Source organism: Ascaphus truei, chromosome 17, assembly GCF_040206685.1.
Source record: "Ascaphus truei isolate aAscTru1 chromosome 17, aAscTru1.hap1, whole genome shotgun sequence".
In the NCBI taxonomy this organism is placed as follows: domain Eukaryota; kingdom Metazoa; phylum Chordata; class Amphibia; order Anura; family Ascaphidae; genus Ascaphus; species Ascaphus truei.
The window spans coordinates 26,260,475-26,276,300 of NC_134499.1; the positions used below are offsets into that span (position 1 = coordinate 26,260,475).

General features: G+C 48.6%; 2 protein-coding genes across 3 annotated transcripts in view; both read left to right on the forward strand.

Moving 5' to 3' along the window:
* Positions 1-2,778: 2,778 nt before the first annotated feature.
* LOC142468159 (transient receptor potential cation channel subfamily A member 1-like) lies at positions 2,779-7,676 on the forward strand. Of its 2 annotated transcripts, none has more exons than XM_075574354.1 (5): positions 2,779-3,401; positions 4,066-4,264; positions 4,640-4,833; positions 5,606-5,734; positions 6,457-7,676. In XM_075574354.1, the coding sequence occupies exons 1-5, from the start codon at positions 3,366-3,368 to the stop codon at positions 6,676-6,678; spliced, it is 780 nt and encodes a 259-aa protein (XP_075430469.1). In that variant the 5' UTR covers positions 2,779-3,365; the 3' UTR covers positions 6,679-7,676. The 2 variants fall into 2 exon arrangements, with proteins under 2 accessions (XP_075430469.1, XP_075430470.1); XM_075574355.1 differs by having other exon boundaries at positions 4,070-4,264.
* A 1,390-nt stretch (positions 7,677-9,066) lies between these two features.
* LOC142468160 (SRSF protein kinase 3-like) overlaps positions 9,067-15,826 on the forward strand; it is a 40,392-nt gene continuing 33,632 nt past the window's right edge. The window contains exon 1 of the mRNA XM_075574357.1: positions 9,067-9,397. The gene's annotated coding sequence lies outside the window, so the exon portion shown is untranslated. The remainder of the gene's footprint in view (positions 9,398-15,826) is intronic.

Genomic DNA, 15,826 nt, shown 5'->3' on the forward strand with positions numbered 1-15,826 from the left:
TAATAACCTAAGAGTGATTTAGTGCAGCTATTCCAATGAGGCATCGATTAGGGACGAGTGACCGAATGTGAATGTTCTGAGACATTTTACCATACTAAATTCTCCACACTGACCCTTCTTTATTATCTCCTGGAAATACACTTCTTTCTGCTGATCTCAATCATGAGAGTTATGAGAATACAAGACATAAGTGTTGGACTATTTACCACAGGCAAGGAACCCATGAATTACACACACCCTTCATTTCCCGGGTAATCTTATGGAAAATTAGAAAGCAAATATTTCACAGGTTGTAGAGCAGTGCTATATTTTGCATCCTCTTCACTGCCATAGCAGGATACAACTGTAATTAAATACTGTAAGTGTAAGTATGGAGGTGTGTTACTCTGTTAAAATATTATTTAAAAAAAAAAAAGGTTAATTTCATTCTTCATGAAAAAAAACAAGAAGGCTGTTTTAAAACCTTAGTAAATGTGATGCCGTCTTGCGCTCTGGTATGTTGCTGACACACAGTCTTATCAGTGTGTATATTGTGCCGCGTGTGGGAGAAATTATATTGGTGGAGTGCCGTCTAGCATAAGAACGGGGAACCAAAGGCATGAAAGGGCTGTGTGACTTGCCTCTATCCCAGGTCCCTCCAGTCCCATAGTATTGCTTCAGGCAGGTGTACCTTGATGGCTGTGCCAGTCCCGCCGGTCCTGGCAGTCGCATGTAGACAGCGCGGCAATATTCAAGTTTCCATAGACTCTCTCGTAGCGCGCTTCCTGGATCTCAGAAGATTGTGGCAGAAAAAAAGAGAAAGGCATTCGGAGCAGCAGCGGAGAAACCGGCAAAAATATGTATACGAGTCCAAAGTCAGAATAATGGCTTTACTGGTGCAAACAGATAGAACAGGCAAAAACCATGTCCTCCCCTACGCGTTTCACGCTGCAAGGGTGCTTCGTCTAGCGGCGTGAAACACGTTGGGGAGGACATGGTTTTTGCCTGTTGTATCTGTTTGCAGCAATAAAGCCATTATTCTCACTTTGGATTCGTTTACATATCTTTGCCGGTTTCTCTGCTGCTGCTCCGGATGCCTTTGTCTTTTTTCTGTTTTAAAACCTTTTCTGCCAAATGGGCGAACTATTTGTAAGATGTTCTGACCAGTGTCTGTCCTGTGTGCAGTTAGATGGAGCCATGTGTGGCCAGGACAAGGGAGAGAAGCCCCCTACACCTTCCCAAATTGATACGTTAAAGGTGCTACTGTTTTAGAGTATAAAATCATGTATTTTCAAATGAATATCTTATTTCGTATTAGCGTGTATATATATATAGACACACACACAAAAGCAGGGTTGCAGACCTGTCAAAGACATGTGAATGTGCTCACAAGCGATATTTTAATTTGCTATATGCAATATGGTGGAGGTTTTTTTTGTCACTTTTTTCACCCACCATAACTTATCTAATGTGTGGTGGATGCCTATCCCAGCTTCAAATTGCAAAGCCAGTATAACCAGCCTCACACAGATGAGACCCAAAAGGTCAAATAGCTGTCTGTGAGTAGGTTTACTGGCTTTGCATTTTAACCCAGGCTGTGCTCAAAAGCTGTGTAATGCAGCAAGCATAGATTTATAAGGGTCCATGTCAAAATGGATTTGAAGCAAAAGGTGGCACTGTGTGCTCATTTGCATGTCACGGCCCAGAATCCCTTGCTGCAGTGGAAGCACTGTATGGAAGGCTATAATAGTGAAAAGCAGGGTTGCAGACTTGTGAGCACATTCACATGTCTTAGACAAGTGATATATATATATATATATATATATATATATATATATATATATATATATATATATATATATATGTTACTAAAAAGTATCAAAGGGGTAATAATCCACAAAATATAGAGTGTCTGATACTCTATTCTCAGTCAAAGCATGAAACAAAGAAAGAGCAGCAAACTATGAAGGCAAAACAGCAAGAAATATATAGTTAGGTAACTTTAAAAACATCCAGCATCAATCTGTTTTTAGTATTCCCTTATAGAAACCCCAAATGCTAAACAAATATACAATTAACTCCTTCATCTTAAGGAATTTTGGAATGTTAAAAAATAAAAAACCAAGGTAGTGCTGGGACACAATCCTAAATCATAATATAAAGTATTTTCTATAGCTTTATTTATATAGTACCGATAGTGTACGTGGACCATTACAAAGACAATACAGTACAGGGAATTATAATAATCCAATAAGCGCAGAAAAGTCAGGTAATGGGAAAGGAAATCCCTGCCCCGGAGAGCTTACAATCTAAGTGGTATGTTGGAAGACTTACACAGACAGCAGGTGAGGGAATATGTGCAGTAGATGGCAGTGCTTGGCCACAATGGTTGGTAGGAGTGACTGTGCCTGTCCTAAAGTCACAGAAGATAGTTGTTTTTTAGATAGATAGATAGATAGATAGATAGATAGATAGATAGATAGATAGATAGATAGATGGATGGATGGATGGATGGATGGATGGATGGATGGATGGATGGATAGATATCATAGCTATATCTAACGTGTATTTTCAGAGTATCTGTTTTAGATGCTTGTTTCTTTGTTTATAAATACAGATCCTCTTTGTTTAATAGAAGGCTGTTCTCTGCAGTCAGACACAGTGGCACCATTCTCTGTAATACTGTAATACACATTCACCAAGCATCCTGCCAAGTCTGCTCTGCATCTCACCCATGCAGTGCCTGCCCCGGCACAGTGTACCGCGCATGCGCAGCCAGGGCTTTTTTTTTTTTTTCTTCAGCACCCTGGAGAGCGGCAGCGGTCTGAGCCCAAGGCACAAAAGGGAAGGAGAGGGGACATCACAACCCCAGGGCCAGACAGCTCCTCGTCCGATAGCCCTGAAGGCGATTCTGGGAGGCTCTTATACTCCTTTGTATTGCCGACCTGTCACAAGACGTGGTGTATCTCTGAAGTGGGCGTGGGGAGTGGAGCGATGACCTGGGTCAGCCTTGGGGTGCAGTTGGATTGAGCCAGGAGGACAAGGCATTGCAGCACCCTACACCCCAGCTCAGCCAAATGAGGGAGCAACAACAGCCGTGACGTCACCAGGTCCGTCAACAATGCTGGCTTCTTTATGGTGCACAGAGTGGAGGTCAGTAATCATGGAGGTTTACCATCACCCCCTCTACCCCAGCGCAGCAGACATACCCAGCCTTCCAGCTCACTGGCAATAGGGGACCCTGGAGCTCGCTGTCATTTACGGAACAATAAGTGATCTGTCACAGCTTGGTTCCATCACAGGAAAGCGCAGGGAGGACAGCGCACCCTACAGAGCTAACACAAAGCCTTGCACTGAGGCCAGGAGAGCAGAAGAAAGCATTCTCCATGCACTCTCGGCAAAGGAAACAGTTTACTAGAATGGTGAGATGATAAATCCCTTCCTCCTGATGGGGCTGGGCACACACAGACTAACACACTGATTAGGCTGAAGTGGAAAACGGAGACCCCATTTCTATATTTGACACAACGATTGCTTTGTTCTGGTTGGGGTGTTTGCTCCTGATCTAAAATGATTCAGACCAATTAGTATTTTGGGAATCTCGATAAGAGAGGGTTACTCTAAAACGACCCTATATTGGACCCTTAAAGGCTCTAAGGCTGGATGATAATGTAAAGTAGCATTCATATTCTGTAATGTATATGATAAAGAGTATGATTTCCAACCTTGAAAACCTTCTTCTAATCTTAAATAATTATTAGACCCCACATCAACTGCAATGTTCATCTTGATTGTTAATTCCAACATGCTTTAAACATCTGTGAGCGCCTCCTTATTAAAGTGAATTAGTGCCAGAGGGCATCAGGTGGGGAAACCATACAAGTTCAATATGTCTCAACTCATTAAGGTGCATTGTGCCTACAGAGAATGAGTTTTGGGGAGGCTGAAGGTGGCATGAGCCACTCATCATTTCAGCTAATACCTCATTGTTGCAAATGCCTCTATCATTTACTCAATTATCCACAATATCAATGGGTGTTTTGTTTCTCTTTCACACTGATCTTCTTACCGGCTCTTTTCACCAAGCCAGATGTTGCTTTATTAAGATTCCTCTTCATGAGACAGATGGGTTTCTATATTAGCTCCTTATCCCGAGCTCCCTGCACCAAGGCCCAGGCGAGACATTACCAAGTGGCTCCCAGTTACAACTACAAATGGACAGACATCCACTATGAGGCCAGCAGAGGCAACGTGGAGCAACTACGCATGCTACTAACCACATCAGGTTTGTCCATATCCCAGTCTGTGGGCCTTTGTTCTATTCCACCATTCCCTAAAAGTCAATAACTGGAATACAAGAACACACTTTACTCCCTGTCAACAATAATGTCATGTCTCAACATTGTGTACTGATTACAAAATCCAACTTGTAATTTAAGTTTGAGATAAGTCAATCTTTAATGAGTTGTCAATCATAAACATGGTTCAATGTAATTTGATTTTTATTCCTGCATTCTACCAGTTAGGTTATGTTGTAAGAAGTCCATTTATATAATCCAAGTGTATACCTTTATAAAACCCAGCATCTATTTGTGAAGTGTTTGGCCTGAGTTTGGCATTCAACACAGATTTCTGACACTACTGTCTCAATGTATCTTAGAAAAAGAGCTGGTTGACAGGAAGGATTACTATGGAAAGACTCCTTTGTATTGGGCAGCATATAAAGGGCAAAGGATCTCGATGGAGTTACTTCTGCAACATGGGGCAAATGTGAACAGCTGTTGTAAACATGGCGGTACCCCATTACATGCCGCCATAGGACTATTTCCAGACTGTGCTCTTTTACTGATACAGGTGAGACAAGCCTTTGTTTATCAGCATATTTGATTTGATTCCTCCCTACTTGTACCTCAATGAATCCGTCCAGTGGGGAAAGGGTTAATATGTGCTGCAGTATATTTTTTGGAATGTCACTTGTGTGTTCAATTCAGAAGAGTGATATTTTCTGTGTCTATTAAATTTGTTCTATCACTAAATCATAGCCGTTCTATGCATATATGGAGTTTAATTTAAAGAAAAGGTGCAAACTTTTGGGACACCATTTTTTAAATGCACAGGGTATGCATATGTTAGAGCTGTGAGGACAATATTTGTAATGGGGCCAAACAATTGTAAAATACATAATATGTTCATTCTTTACTGCTCTGAAATACCTCTTTGCTTTTTGATTAACCTATTTGCTTGGCTGCATTTCATAAAGTCTTCCTTACCTTGTTACACATCAAACGCTCAACTCGCACATGCTCAGAATTATACATAACATCTAATAAATTCACATGGGACCAAAATGTGTCTCTTGCATATCGGTTTACTTATTAATGAATGGCAACGCTGAGCTCTAGAAAGAAACAAAGATGCTTTTTATTGAGATATACATCTGGAATTCAAGTACTGTACTTCCTGGTAAGCTACATGAAAGATTTTGTATAGGTTGTGTATGCACAAATAACATTTACTAAGAATGTTCATGTTGGTTTTCAACAAGGTACCACTACATGTAGATACATTGGTGACAGACAGAGAGAGCTATAACAATGAATAACTTGGCTATTTATGTCTTCCTCAGCATGGTGCTGATGTGAACCTGCAGGATAACTGGGGGGTGACCCCAATGTATCTGGCGGCTTGCAGTGGACAGCTGGAGTGTATCCGCCTTTTAGTGCAGGCGGGGGCTGATATCACATACAAGAACAAGGTATGACATTAGCCAGACCTAATGAACAGAATGTGCAATAAAAGGTGGTTTACCTGTCGTCTTGTACAGGCCTTTGTAGAGGCACCGCTCTAAATATTCAAACATAGAGCAATCCCAAGTATTTTTTAATTCCTTAATACAGTAAAGGAATGAAAAAATACTTGGGAAGATAAGGCTATCCTAAATATGAACGAAAGATAAGGAGCAAATAGGGTCTGAGGTTTTGCAGCAGATCAGATGGTCGAACAGGGGGTTTCTTATCTGCCATAAAATTCTATTTTTCCTTTGTGTTAATATTGTACAGACCTCTTCAGCAGTGAAGCAGTTAACCTGATTAAGATAATTCAACAAGTCCCAGGCATCACTGCAGTAATAGTGCACCATGATACTATATATAAGCACTTCACTGATAGATAAGGCAGCACATTGCAGTCACATAAACTGCAAACTCTTCCAATAGAGGAGTTAGGCTATAACAGGGGTAGCCAACTGCAATCCTCAAGAGCAAACAACAGGTCAGCTTTTCAGGATATCCCTGCTTCAGCACAGGTGGCTCAATCAGTGGCTCAGTCAGAGGAAGCTGGGGCTGCTTGAGGAAAGTGCTGAAGCAGGGATATCCTGAAAACCTGACCTATTGATGGCCCTTGAGGACTGGAGTTGGCTACCCCATGGCTATCATGTAGCTAAAGAAACAGCTGTCATTATTTGCCTTTGCATTCCAGAAAACAGGATTACCTCCCAAGCGCCTTGCTTCCCAAGTGGTGTTTATTGCCTGGATCGAGTCCTGCTCCCATCAGCCTCACTCCCTGAAACACCTCAGTCGTTTGCGGATACGAACCACTCTGGGACCCCAGAGGCTCCGAGCTGTAAGGACCTTCAACTTGCCACAATCACTAAAGTGCTACCTTATGTTTGAGGACCTGGTGCTACAGGAAGCACTTTAGCGTCATAAGACATTATTGACATATTATTGTACCACTGCAGTGCAAAATGATGCAACCCAGAACTGCTTTACATTGCAACTCTGCAGTGATCTGTAACTAAGACCCTTACAAATCTCTGTGCAGCAGAGACTGGCTTCTTCAAACCATACCTGGTGAAAGTCCAGGACAACTGCTTACTAACATTACCTGTAAAACAATAACAGAAAGAGGTCTCTGTGTACCAAGAGGAAGGAACTCAAAACTGATTCTCTCCTTCATGAGCTTCTGTTACTTGTGGTGTCAAAAGTAACGTGTGCAAAGGGTCCGACTAATTCTATAAAGTCTTATGAATTAGTTACTGACCATTGACTTCACCATGACTACATTGTACTATGTAGAATAAGGCCCTAAGAGTCAATGCCTTTTAGGGAGGTTTAATAGAAACGGTAAGAGAAAGACAGACAGAGAGATGCATTTCTATCAACATGCGCATTGGAAATATGTTCAGAAATGATTGTTGCTTGACCTCAGAGCCTGCGATGTTGCTCTCCCCCCGCCCCCCACAAAAAATCCCACAAATAAAGCACCCACACAAAGGTCTGGAGGTACAATGGCTGCGGTTTTTATTTCTATACAGCAAAAGGGGAGGTGCTAATCCTGCCAGAGTGCGCCCCCCACAAGTAATGCCAATGACGCCTGAATCATGGCCGTTAGCTGTGACCGTCCCAAGTCCCAGCTGCTCAGCTGACCCCACGTCAGCCCCAGGTACTCAAAGCACAATGAGCCCTGCCCACTCGCCAATCATGCCACCACCAGGCATTACCGTAACTGAGCACTCCCTGACATGGTTACCCTGCACTTACCCTCCAACCAATATAGACATTGACTAATACACTATACAGCCCAAGCAATCCAGGTGGTAAACGCCTCCCTTGTGTTTTCTAAAAAGCAGTGTCTAAATGCCACAATGTTAAAAAAATAAAAAATAAAGTTAAACGGTCTGTTGTGTCCTGTGCTGTGCTGTGCACACACACACACACACACACACACACACACACACACACACACACACACACACACACACACACACACACACACACACACACACACACACACACACACACACACGAATATGCAAATGGTCCTTTCAATAACTTTTTATAGTTAGATAAAAATATCATCTGGGACACACACCTTGGTGGGAAATGGATGATGATAGTCAATGTATATTCCTGAAGCTATATGAAAAGATTCCTGTTTAAACTATTAAAGTGGTTTGACCCTACGTGTCCCACTTATGGAAGACAATGGTCCGGATTCGATTTACAACAAAAAAAAAAGAGGCCAATTCCAATAGGAGACGAATATGAAATACTATTATTCAGTCTCAAGAGCCAGGTGCTTTTTGATAAATAACAGGCAGTTGAAATAAGTAATAGGAAATAACAGATTTTGATTTCATTATTCCAACCTTGTGTGAATGGGGCTTTAGTAGAAGGTGTGATTATTTGTATGAGTTCCCAAACAAAGACTACAAGACAGAGTTCAGGATAAAAGTGTGTAGCATGTCTGTGGTCTGCCAGCAAGATGAGCGAAGACAGCTCTGATTAAAGCAGGAGGCGTCGTCCCCCCTTTCTGCTACCTTCCAACAATAATTACAGTCTGTGTTTGTCTTATGAGGTAAATACAGACTGACTAAGGATGGCTGGTAAGTTTCAACCTGGCTAAATGTAACAGTTCTGGTGTTTTGACATTTCATGTTGAGTGTGGTCTGTGTTATTAGGCCCCTTGGAGAGTCCCTGCTATGTGATATCCCAGGTAACACCTCTCTGGTGCAGACCTTGGGGATAAAACAACTCTCCCCTGGCTATGAAATCTGGGCACAACGCCACAAAACTGGGCACAGCTGGCGTACCTGTCTTGTCATCCTTCCTCCTGTCACGTACACATGAAAGAGACGAGCAGACAGGTAAAGAGTAAATATCCAAACAGTGAGGGGAGCGGTGGCTGTACAGAAAGGACAAAAATAAAAACTACACAGAGTAGTAACGTAATAGCACTGATGAAAAAGAAGGTAAGTTCTTCTAAGGTCCTACTCACACTTTGGACTTGTTAAAAATGGCATTGCCAAAACTGAGGCAATTGTAAATGATGTGGGTATCCGGTGTGCTCAAAAGATAAGAAGAGACAACAATAGTGTAGATGGAACAGATGATTTACTCCCACACAAAACCCAAGGCTTACATCAAGTCAGAAATAACGGGCAGTAATGATTGTGTCCTGAGGCCAGGGGTGCTGCAGTCTCACCACTAGCTCTCACTGCATCAATCGCGTACGCCTCTGCGCGCTCCCACATCCGGTGACATCACTTCCAGTTTTCGGTCTGATGGTCCTATGGGGGTGGGGGGGGAGGTCGCTCTCTGGTGCTCTCAGACCGAGCTCATGGTTGTGGTGCGAGTGCGCGCTGCTGTGCGCGCCCTCACGCGCAGTCCTGCAGCCCCAGCGATGTGTGCGCTAGCAGCAGGAGATCGGTCGTGGTGATCGGGGGAATGGCAGGGGTTGCGGCAAATGCATCATGGATGCGTCACGGAGCTGGTTCACCCTCGGCTGAACCAGCTCACGTGTCGCTGACGTCACGCGACTGCAGCCCGAAATGTCAATTTCAGTTGTGGCGGGAAAATGTAGCAGCGTCGACGCGCGCAGCGCCACGGGCACTTGAGGAACTACCATAGGGCATCAGGTAAGAGTCCCGGAAGTGCGCGCAGACCCAAGTGCGCGCACATAGTAACGCCGCCACCATGAGCTTGACGTTACTCCTTGGGCAATCGCCGTTAGGCTCCAACTCAACGCATTTCGCTAGATTTGCTTCATCGGGAGTGTTTCTGTATACAGGTGAAGAGTAAAAACAGCAAATATATTACAGGCGTGAGACATAAGTAAATGGAAGAAACTAACAGTGAAGTTAACATTATTAGTAGTGCTCAGCATTGATGATATACTCAACACCTCCAATGTGGATACAAAGGCAGATAGAAAGGACAAGTTCTACTGCTGTAAAGGAAACAGTGAAAGAGGAGAAGATTTAAGGAGCGTTAACAATATCTCAAGAGCCAAGGTCTGTTGCTGCTTGGCCAATACTGTAACCGTTTCATAAGCTAATGATGATAAAGAATGTTCTCATTGTTCCTTGGCACAGCCAATCAGAGTTAATGCGTTGTCTTTTCTGTTCTGTATTCTGTCAGGCAGTGATGTCTATTCTTATTCTGGCAGGAGGTGGTGGGAGAGGAAAGGTTAGCAGAACAGCAGCTGGCTGCAAATGAAATGTTCTATACATTCCAGACCCCCCTCTCCTAAAATCTGTTTGAACTGAAGGATCTCATTTCAGATGGCCATGGCAGTCCTTCTGCACTGTCTTTGATTTAATGGTAGTGGGGAACTGAACACCTGGATCCCTAGAGAGAGAGAGAGAGGGAGAGAGGGAGAGAAGGCACTTAATTTCGGTTACCAAGGGAGCAACTCAGGGCATCAGTAAATAACGAAACATGATCAGACCTGTGCTGAGCCCTCACGGTTCTCATGCACTTATCTTCTGAAGGATTTCAACACATACATATTTAGTTGTGCCAAAACATAACATAATTAACCCCTTCATTTGTGTGTGCGTGTGTGTCTATACCGTATTATATATACACACAATTGTATTTACACATTTGACTTTAAAGCAATAGCCAGACTGTTTTCACCTTCTTACCACCAGAAGGCAATGTTCACATTGACAATGAAGGGGTTAATATGCATACCACTCTTTACCAATTGCCTGGAGAATACAAACACACACACACACACACACATCACTTGTGAGCACATTCACATGTCTTAGACAGGTCTGCAACCCTGCTTTTCACTATTATCGCCTACCATACAGTGCTACCACTGCAGCAATGGATTCTGGGACATGACATGCAAATGAGCACACAGTGTCACCTTTTGCTCCTCCTTCTTCTAGGTATATAATCTCCTAGCAAGGTCCCTGTATTTCACTATTCACTTTACTTGCAGACATGTGAGTATCTGTACTGATATATACCAGGTTTTAACTGCACTATGTTATATAAGCATATGCTTGGATATATTAACCCTTTCACATAACATTAGTTTGCATTTAACGTAGGGACCTGCTATAGAGACTTACCTTGACGTGGTTATCAGGCTTGGCATTATTTGATCAAAGGATGTAACCAAAAGTTTCCTTTATCTTATAGATTTTCACACCATATATATATATATATATATATATATATATATATACTATATATTTCTGAAAGCACTGTACTGTATGTCTGCGTCCCTAGCGGCAATCTCATTGGTCCCTTTGCCTGCCCGCCCCCGCACCTCTCATTGGCCTGAGGCAGAGTGACGGGCAAAAACACACACACACACACACACACACACACACACACACACACACACACACACACACACACACACACACACACACACACACACACACCCTCACACACACACACACACACACACACACCCCCCTCACACACACACCCTCACTCTCCCCCGTCAGTTGGACCGCAGCTCACCTTCCACACCCCCCCCCCCTCCTCCTCTCCCGGTGCCCCTCACTCTCTCCCCCCACCTCACCCAAATCCCCACGCTCCACAACATACCCAGCCGCACCATCACCCTCACCGTGCGCCGCGGCCCTCCTGCTCAGCAGCAAACTCCAGGCTCCTCCCCCCTCACGGCGCGGCCCGGGCCTCCTGCTCTCCCCCTCACGTGCGCCGCTACCGGAGAGGATAAGCGCGGCCCGGGCCTCCTGCTCTCCCCCTCACGTGCGCCGCTACCGGAGAGGGGAAGCACGGCGCGGGACTGCTCCTCACGTGCGCCGCTACCGGAGAGGGGAAGCGCGGCGCGGGACTCCTGCCACTCTTGCCCCCCCCCCCAGCTTCCCAAACCCACCTCCTGCCCCAGCCAGATGCCACGGGGTCAAGGTAAGTCACCCACCGTCTCCCACCCACGCACTGTCACCCAGTCACCCACCCAGTCACCCACCCACTCACTAAGTCACCCACTCAGTCACCCACTCAGTCACCCACCCACCCACTCAGTCACCCACCCAGTCACTTTCACCCAGTCACCCACCCACTCACTCAGTCACCCACCCACTCAGTCACCCACCCACTCAGTAACCCACCCACCCACTCACTTAGTCACCCAAAAACTCACTTAGTCACCCACCCACTCACTCAGTCACCCACCCACTCACTCAGTCAAGTCACCCACCCACTCACTCAGTCAAGTCAACCCACCCACCCAGTCACCCACCCACCCAGTCACCCACCCACCCACACACCCACCCACCCACACACCCACACACTTTCACCCAGTCACCCACCCACCCATCCACCCACCCACCCAGTCAACTCAGTCAACTCAGTCACCCACCCACTCACCCACCCACTCAGTCACCCACCCACTCAGTCACCCACCCAGTCACTCAGTCACCCACCCATTCAGTCACCCATTCAGTCAGTCACCCAGTCACCCACCCATTCAGTCAGTCAGTCAGTCACCCACTCACCCACCCAGTCACCCACTCACCCACCCATTCAGTCACCCACTCACTCACCCACCCAGTCAGTCACCCACTCACCCACCCAGTCAGTCACCCACTCACCCACCCAGTCAGTCACCCACTCACCTACCCAGTCAGTCACCCACTCACCCACCCAGTCAGTCACCCACTCACCCACCCAGTCAGTCACCCACTCACCCACCCAGTCAGTCACCCACTCACTCACCCACCCAGTCAGTCACCCACTCACTCACCCACCCAGTCAGTCACCCACTCACCCACCCAGTCAGTCACCCACTCACCCACCCAGTCAGTCACCCACTCACCTACCCAGTCAGTCACCCACTCACTCACCCACCCAGTCAGTCACCCACTCACCCACCCAGTCAGTCACCCACTCACCCACCCAGTCAGTCACCCACTCACCCACCCAGTCAGTCACCCACTCACCTACCCAGTCAGTCACCCACTCACCCACCCAGTCAGTCACCCACTCACCCACCCAGTCAGTCACCCACTCACCCACCCAGTCAGTCACCCACTCACCCACCCAGTCAGTCACCCACTCACCCACCCAGTCAGTCACCCACTCACCCACCCAGTCAGTCTCCCACTCACCCACCCAGTCAGTCTCCCACTCACCCACCCAGTCAGTCTCCCACTCACCCACCCAGTCAGTCTCCCACCCAGTCAGTCTCCCACCCACTCTCCCACCCACTCTCCCACTCAGTCTCCCACTCAGTCTCCCACTCAGTCTCCCACTCACCCACCCATTCAGTTTCCCACTCACCCACCCATTCAGTTTCCCACTCACCCACCCATTCAGTTTCCCACTCACCCACCCATTCAGTTTCCCACTCATCCACCCATTCAGTTTCCCACTCATCCACCCATTCAGTTTCCCACTCACCCACCCATTCAGTTTCCCACTCACCCACCCATTCAGTCTCCCACTCACCCACCCATTCAGTCTCCCACTCACCCACCCATTCAGTCTCCCACTCACCCACCCACCCATTCAGTCTCCCACTCACCCACCCATTCAGTCTCACACTCACCCACCCAGTCAGTCTCACACTCACCCACCCATTCAGTCTCACACTCACCCACCCATTCAGTCTCACACTCACCCACCCAGTCTCACCCAAAACCACCCACCCAGTCACTGAACCCACCCACCCACTCACCGACCCCACCCACCCACTCACTGACCCCACCTACCCACTCACTGACCCACCCAGTCACCGACCCCAGTCACTGACCCACCCAGTCACCGACCCTGAAAAAGTCACCCAGTCACCGACCCACCCAAAGTCACCCACCCACCGACCCAAAATCATCCACCCCCCGACCCAACTCACCCACCCACCGACCCAACTCACCCACCCAACCACCGACCCAAAGTCACCCACCGACCCAAAGTCACCCACACACCGACCCAAAGTCAAACCAACCCAAAGTCACCCACCCACCGACCCAAAGTCACCCACCCACCAACCCAAAGTCACCCACCCACCCACCGACCCAAAGTCACCCACCCACCGACCCAAAGTCACCCACCCACCGACCCAAAGTCACCCACCCACTGACCCAAAGTCACCCACCCACCAACCCAAAGTCACCCACCCACCGACCCAAAATCATCCACCCCCCGACCCAACTCACCCACCCACCGACCCAACTCACCCACCCAACCACCGACCCAAAGTCACCCACCGACCCAAAGTCACCCACACACCGACCCAAAGTCAAACCAACCCAAAGTCACCCACCCACCGACCCAAAGTCACCCACCCACCAACCCAAAGTCACCCACCCACCCACCGACCCAAAGTCACCCACCCACCGACCCAAAGTCACCCACCCACCGACCCAAAGTCACCCACCCACCGACCCAAAGTCACCCACTCAGTCACCAACCCACCCACCCACTCAGTCAAATGTCACCCACCCACCCACACAGTCACACACTCAGTCAACTCAGTCACCCACCTAGCTGTCAAGGGGGGGGGGGAAGCCTAACCCTGTCGTACGCCCCCTCCAAAATTACATCCCGGGCAACGCCGGGTCTCTCAGCTAGTATATATATATATATATATATATTTATCCCCATTTATTGCTATCCCAAAGGGAGAAGCGCAGGGATTCACTGTCTGTTTTTCACATTTGTATGGTCAATCTCTTCGCCAGCTGCATGCTCCTTACATGGAGGAGCGCTGCGATTTATATATTTCATATCTATCTATATATTTCTGAAAGCGTCCTATGTGTCTGTGTCTGTATGTGTCTCCCTGTGTCCCTAGCGGCAATCACATTGGACCTTGGGCCAGGCTAATGAGATTGCTCCCTTGGCCCGCCCGCCCCAGCACACCTCTCATTGGCCTGAGGTGGAGTTACGGGCCAAAGGACACTCACCCACTCACACACACACACACCCTCTGTCCCCCCCCCCCCCATCACGTGCGCCGCCCTGCACCGGCTCCCGGACGGAGGGGAAGCGCGGCCCTCCTGCCCCTGCCGCCAACTTCAGGCTCCTCCCCCCTCGCTCTCAACCGGCTCCCGGAAAGACGGAGGGGAAGCGAGGCGCGGCCCTCCTACCCCAGCCGCCAACGCTCCCTTACCTCCCCGCCGCTAACTCCCCGGTGCTAACTCCCCGGCGCTACCACCCCGCCGCTAACTCCCCGCCGCTCCCTTACCTCACCGGCGCTACCTCCCCGCTGCTACCTCCCCGCCGCTACCTCCCCGCCGCTACCTCCCCGCCGCTACCTCCCCGCCGCTAACTACCCGGCGCTACCTCCCCGCTGCTACCTCCCCGCCGCTACCTCCCCGCCGCTACCTCCCCGCCGCTAACTACCCGGCGCTACCTCCCCGCTGCTACCTCCCCGCCGCTCCCTTACCTCACCGGCGCAACATCCCGCCGCTACCTCCCCGGCGCTAACTACCCGGCGCTACCTCCCTGCCGCTCCCTTACCTCACCGGCGCTACCTGCCCGCCGCTACCTCCCCGGCGCTAACTACCCAGCGCTAACTACCCGGCGCTACCTCCCCACTGCTCCCTTACCTCACCGCCGCTACCTCCCCGCCGTTAACTCCCCGGCGCTCCCTTACCTCCCCGCCGCTACCTCCCCGCCGCTACCTCCCCGGCCGCTGGGGGGCCAAGCAGCCTCCTCGGATATGCGCCAGTCCCACTCCCCACCATCTCTCACTCCCGTCGTGTGTGTGTGTGTGTCTCTGTGTCTGTGTGTGTGTGTGTGTGTGTGTGTGTGTGTGGACATTTTACTCCTGCCAACAATTTGTACCTCACTTTCACCCCTACCCCTGCCCTTCACCCCCCCAACCCTGCCCTTCACCCCCCCCTACCCCTGCTCTTCACCCCCCCCCTGCCCTTCACCCCCCCGCCCTTCCACCCACCCCTACCCCTGCCCTTCACCCCCCACCCCTACCCCTGCCCTTCACCCCCACCTCTACCCCTGCCCTTCACCCCCCACCCCTATCACTGCCCTTCACCCCCCACCCCTACCCATGCCCTTCACCCCCTACCCCTGCCCTTCATCCCCCCACCCCTACCCCTGCCCTTTACCCC

Bases quoted from the DNA above. Each gene is read 5' to 3' on its own strand.
- LOC142468159 (XM_075574354.1), top strand. From the start codon at position 3,366: ATGCACTCTCGGCAAAGGAAACAGTTTACTAGAATG. The intron at 3,402-4,065 runs GTGAGATGATAA...CTTTTCACCAAG, and splicing joins GGAAACAGTTTACTAGAATG to CCAGATGTTGCTTTATTAAG. The intron at 4,834-5,605 runs GTGAGACAAGCC...TGTCTTCCTCAG, and splicing joins GTGCTCTTTTACTGATACAG to CATGGTGCTGATGTGAACCT.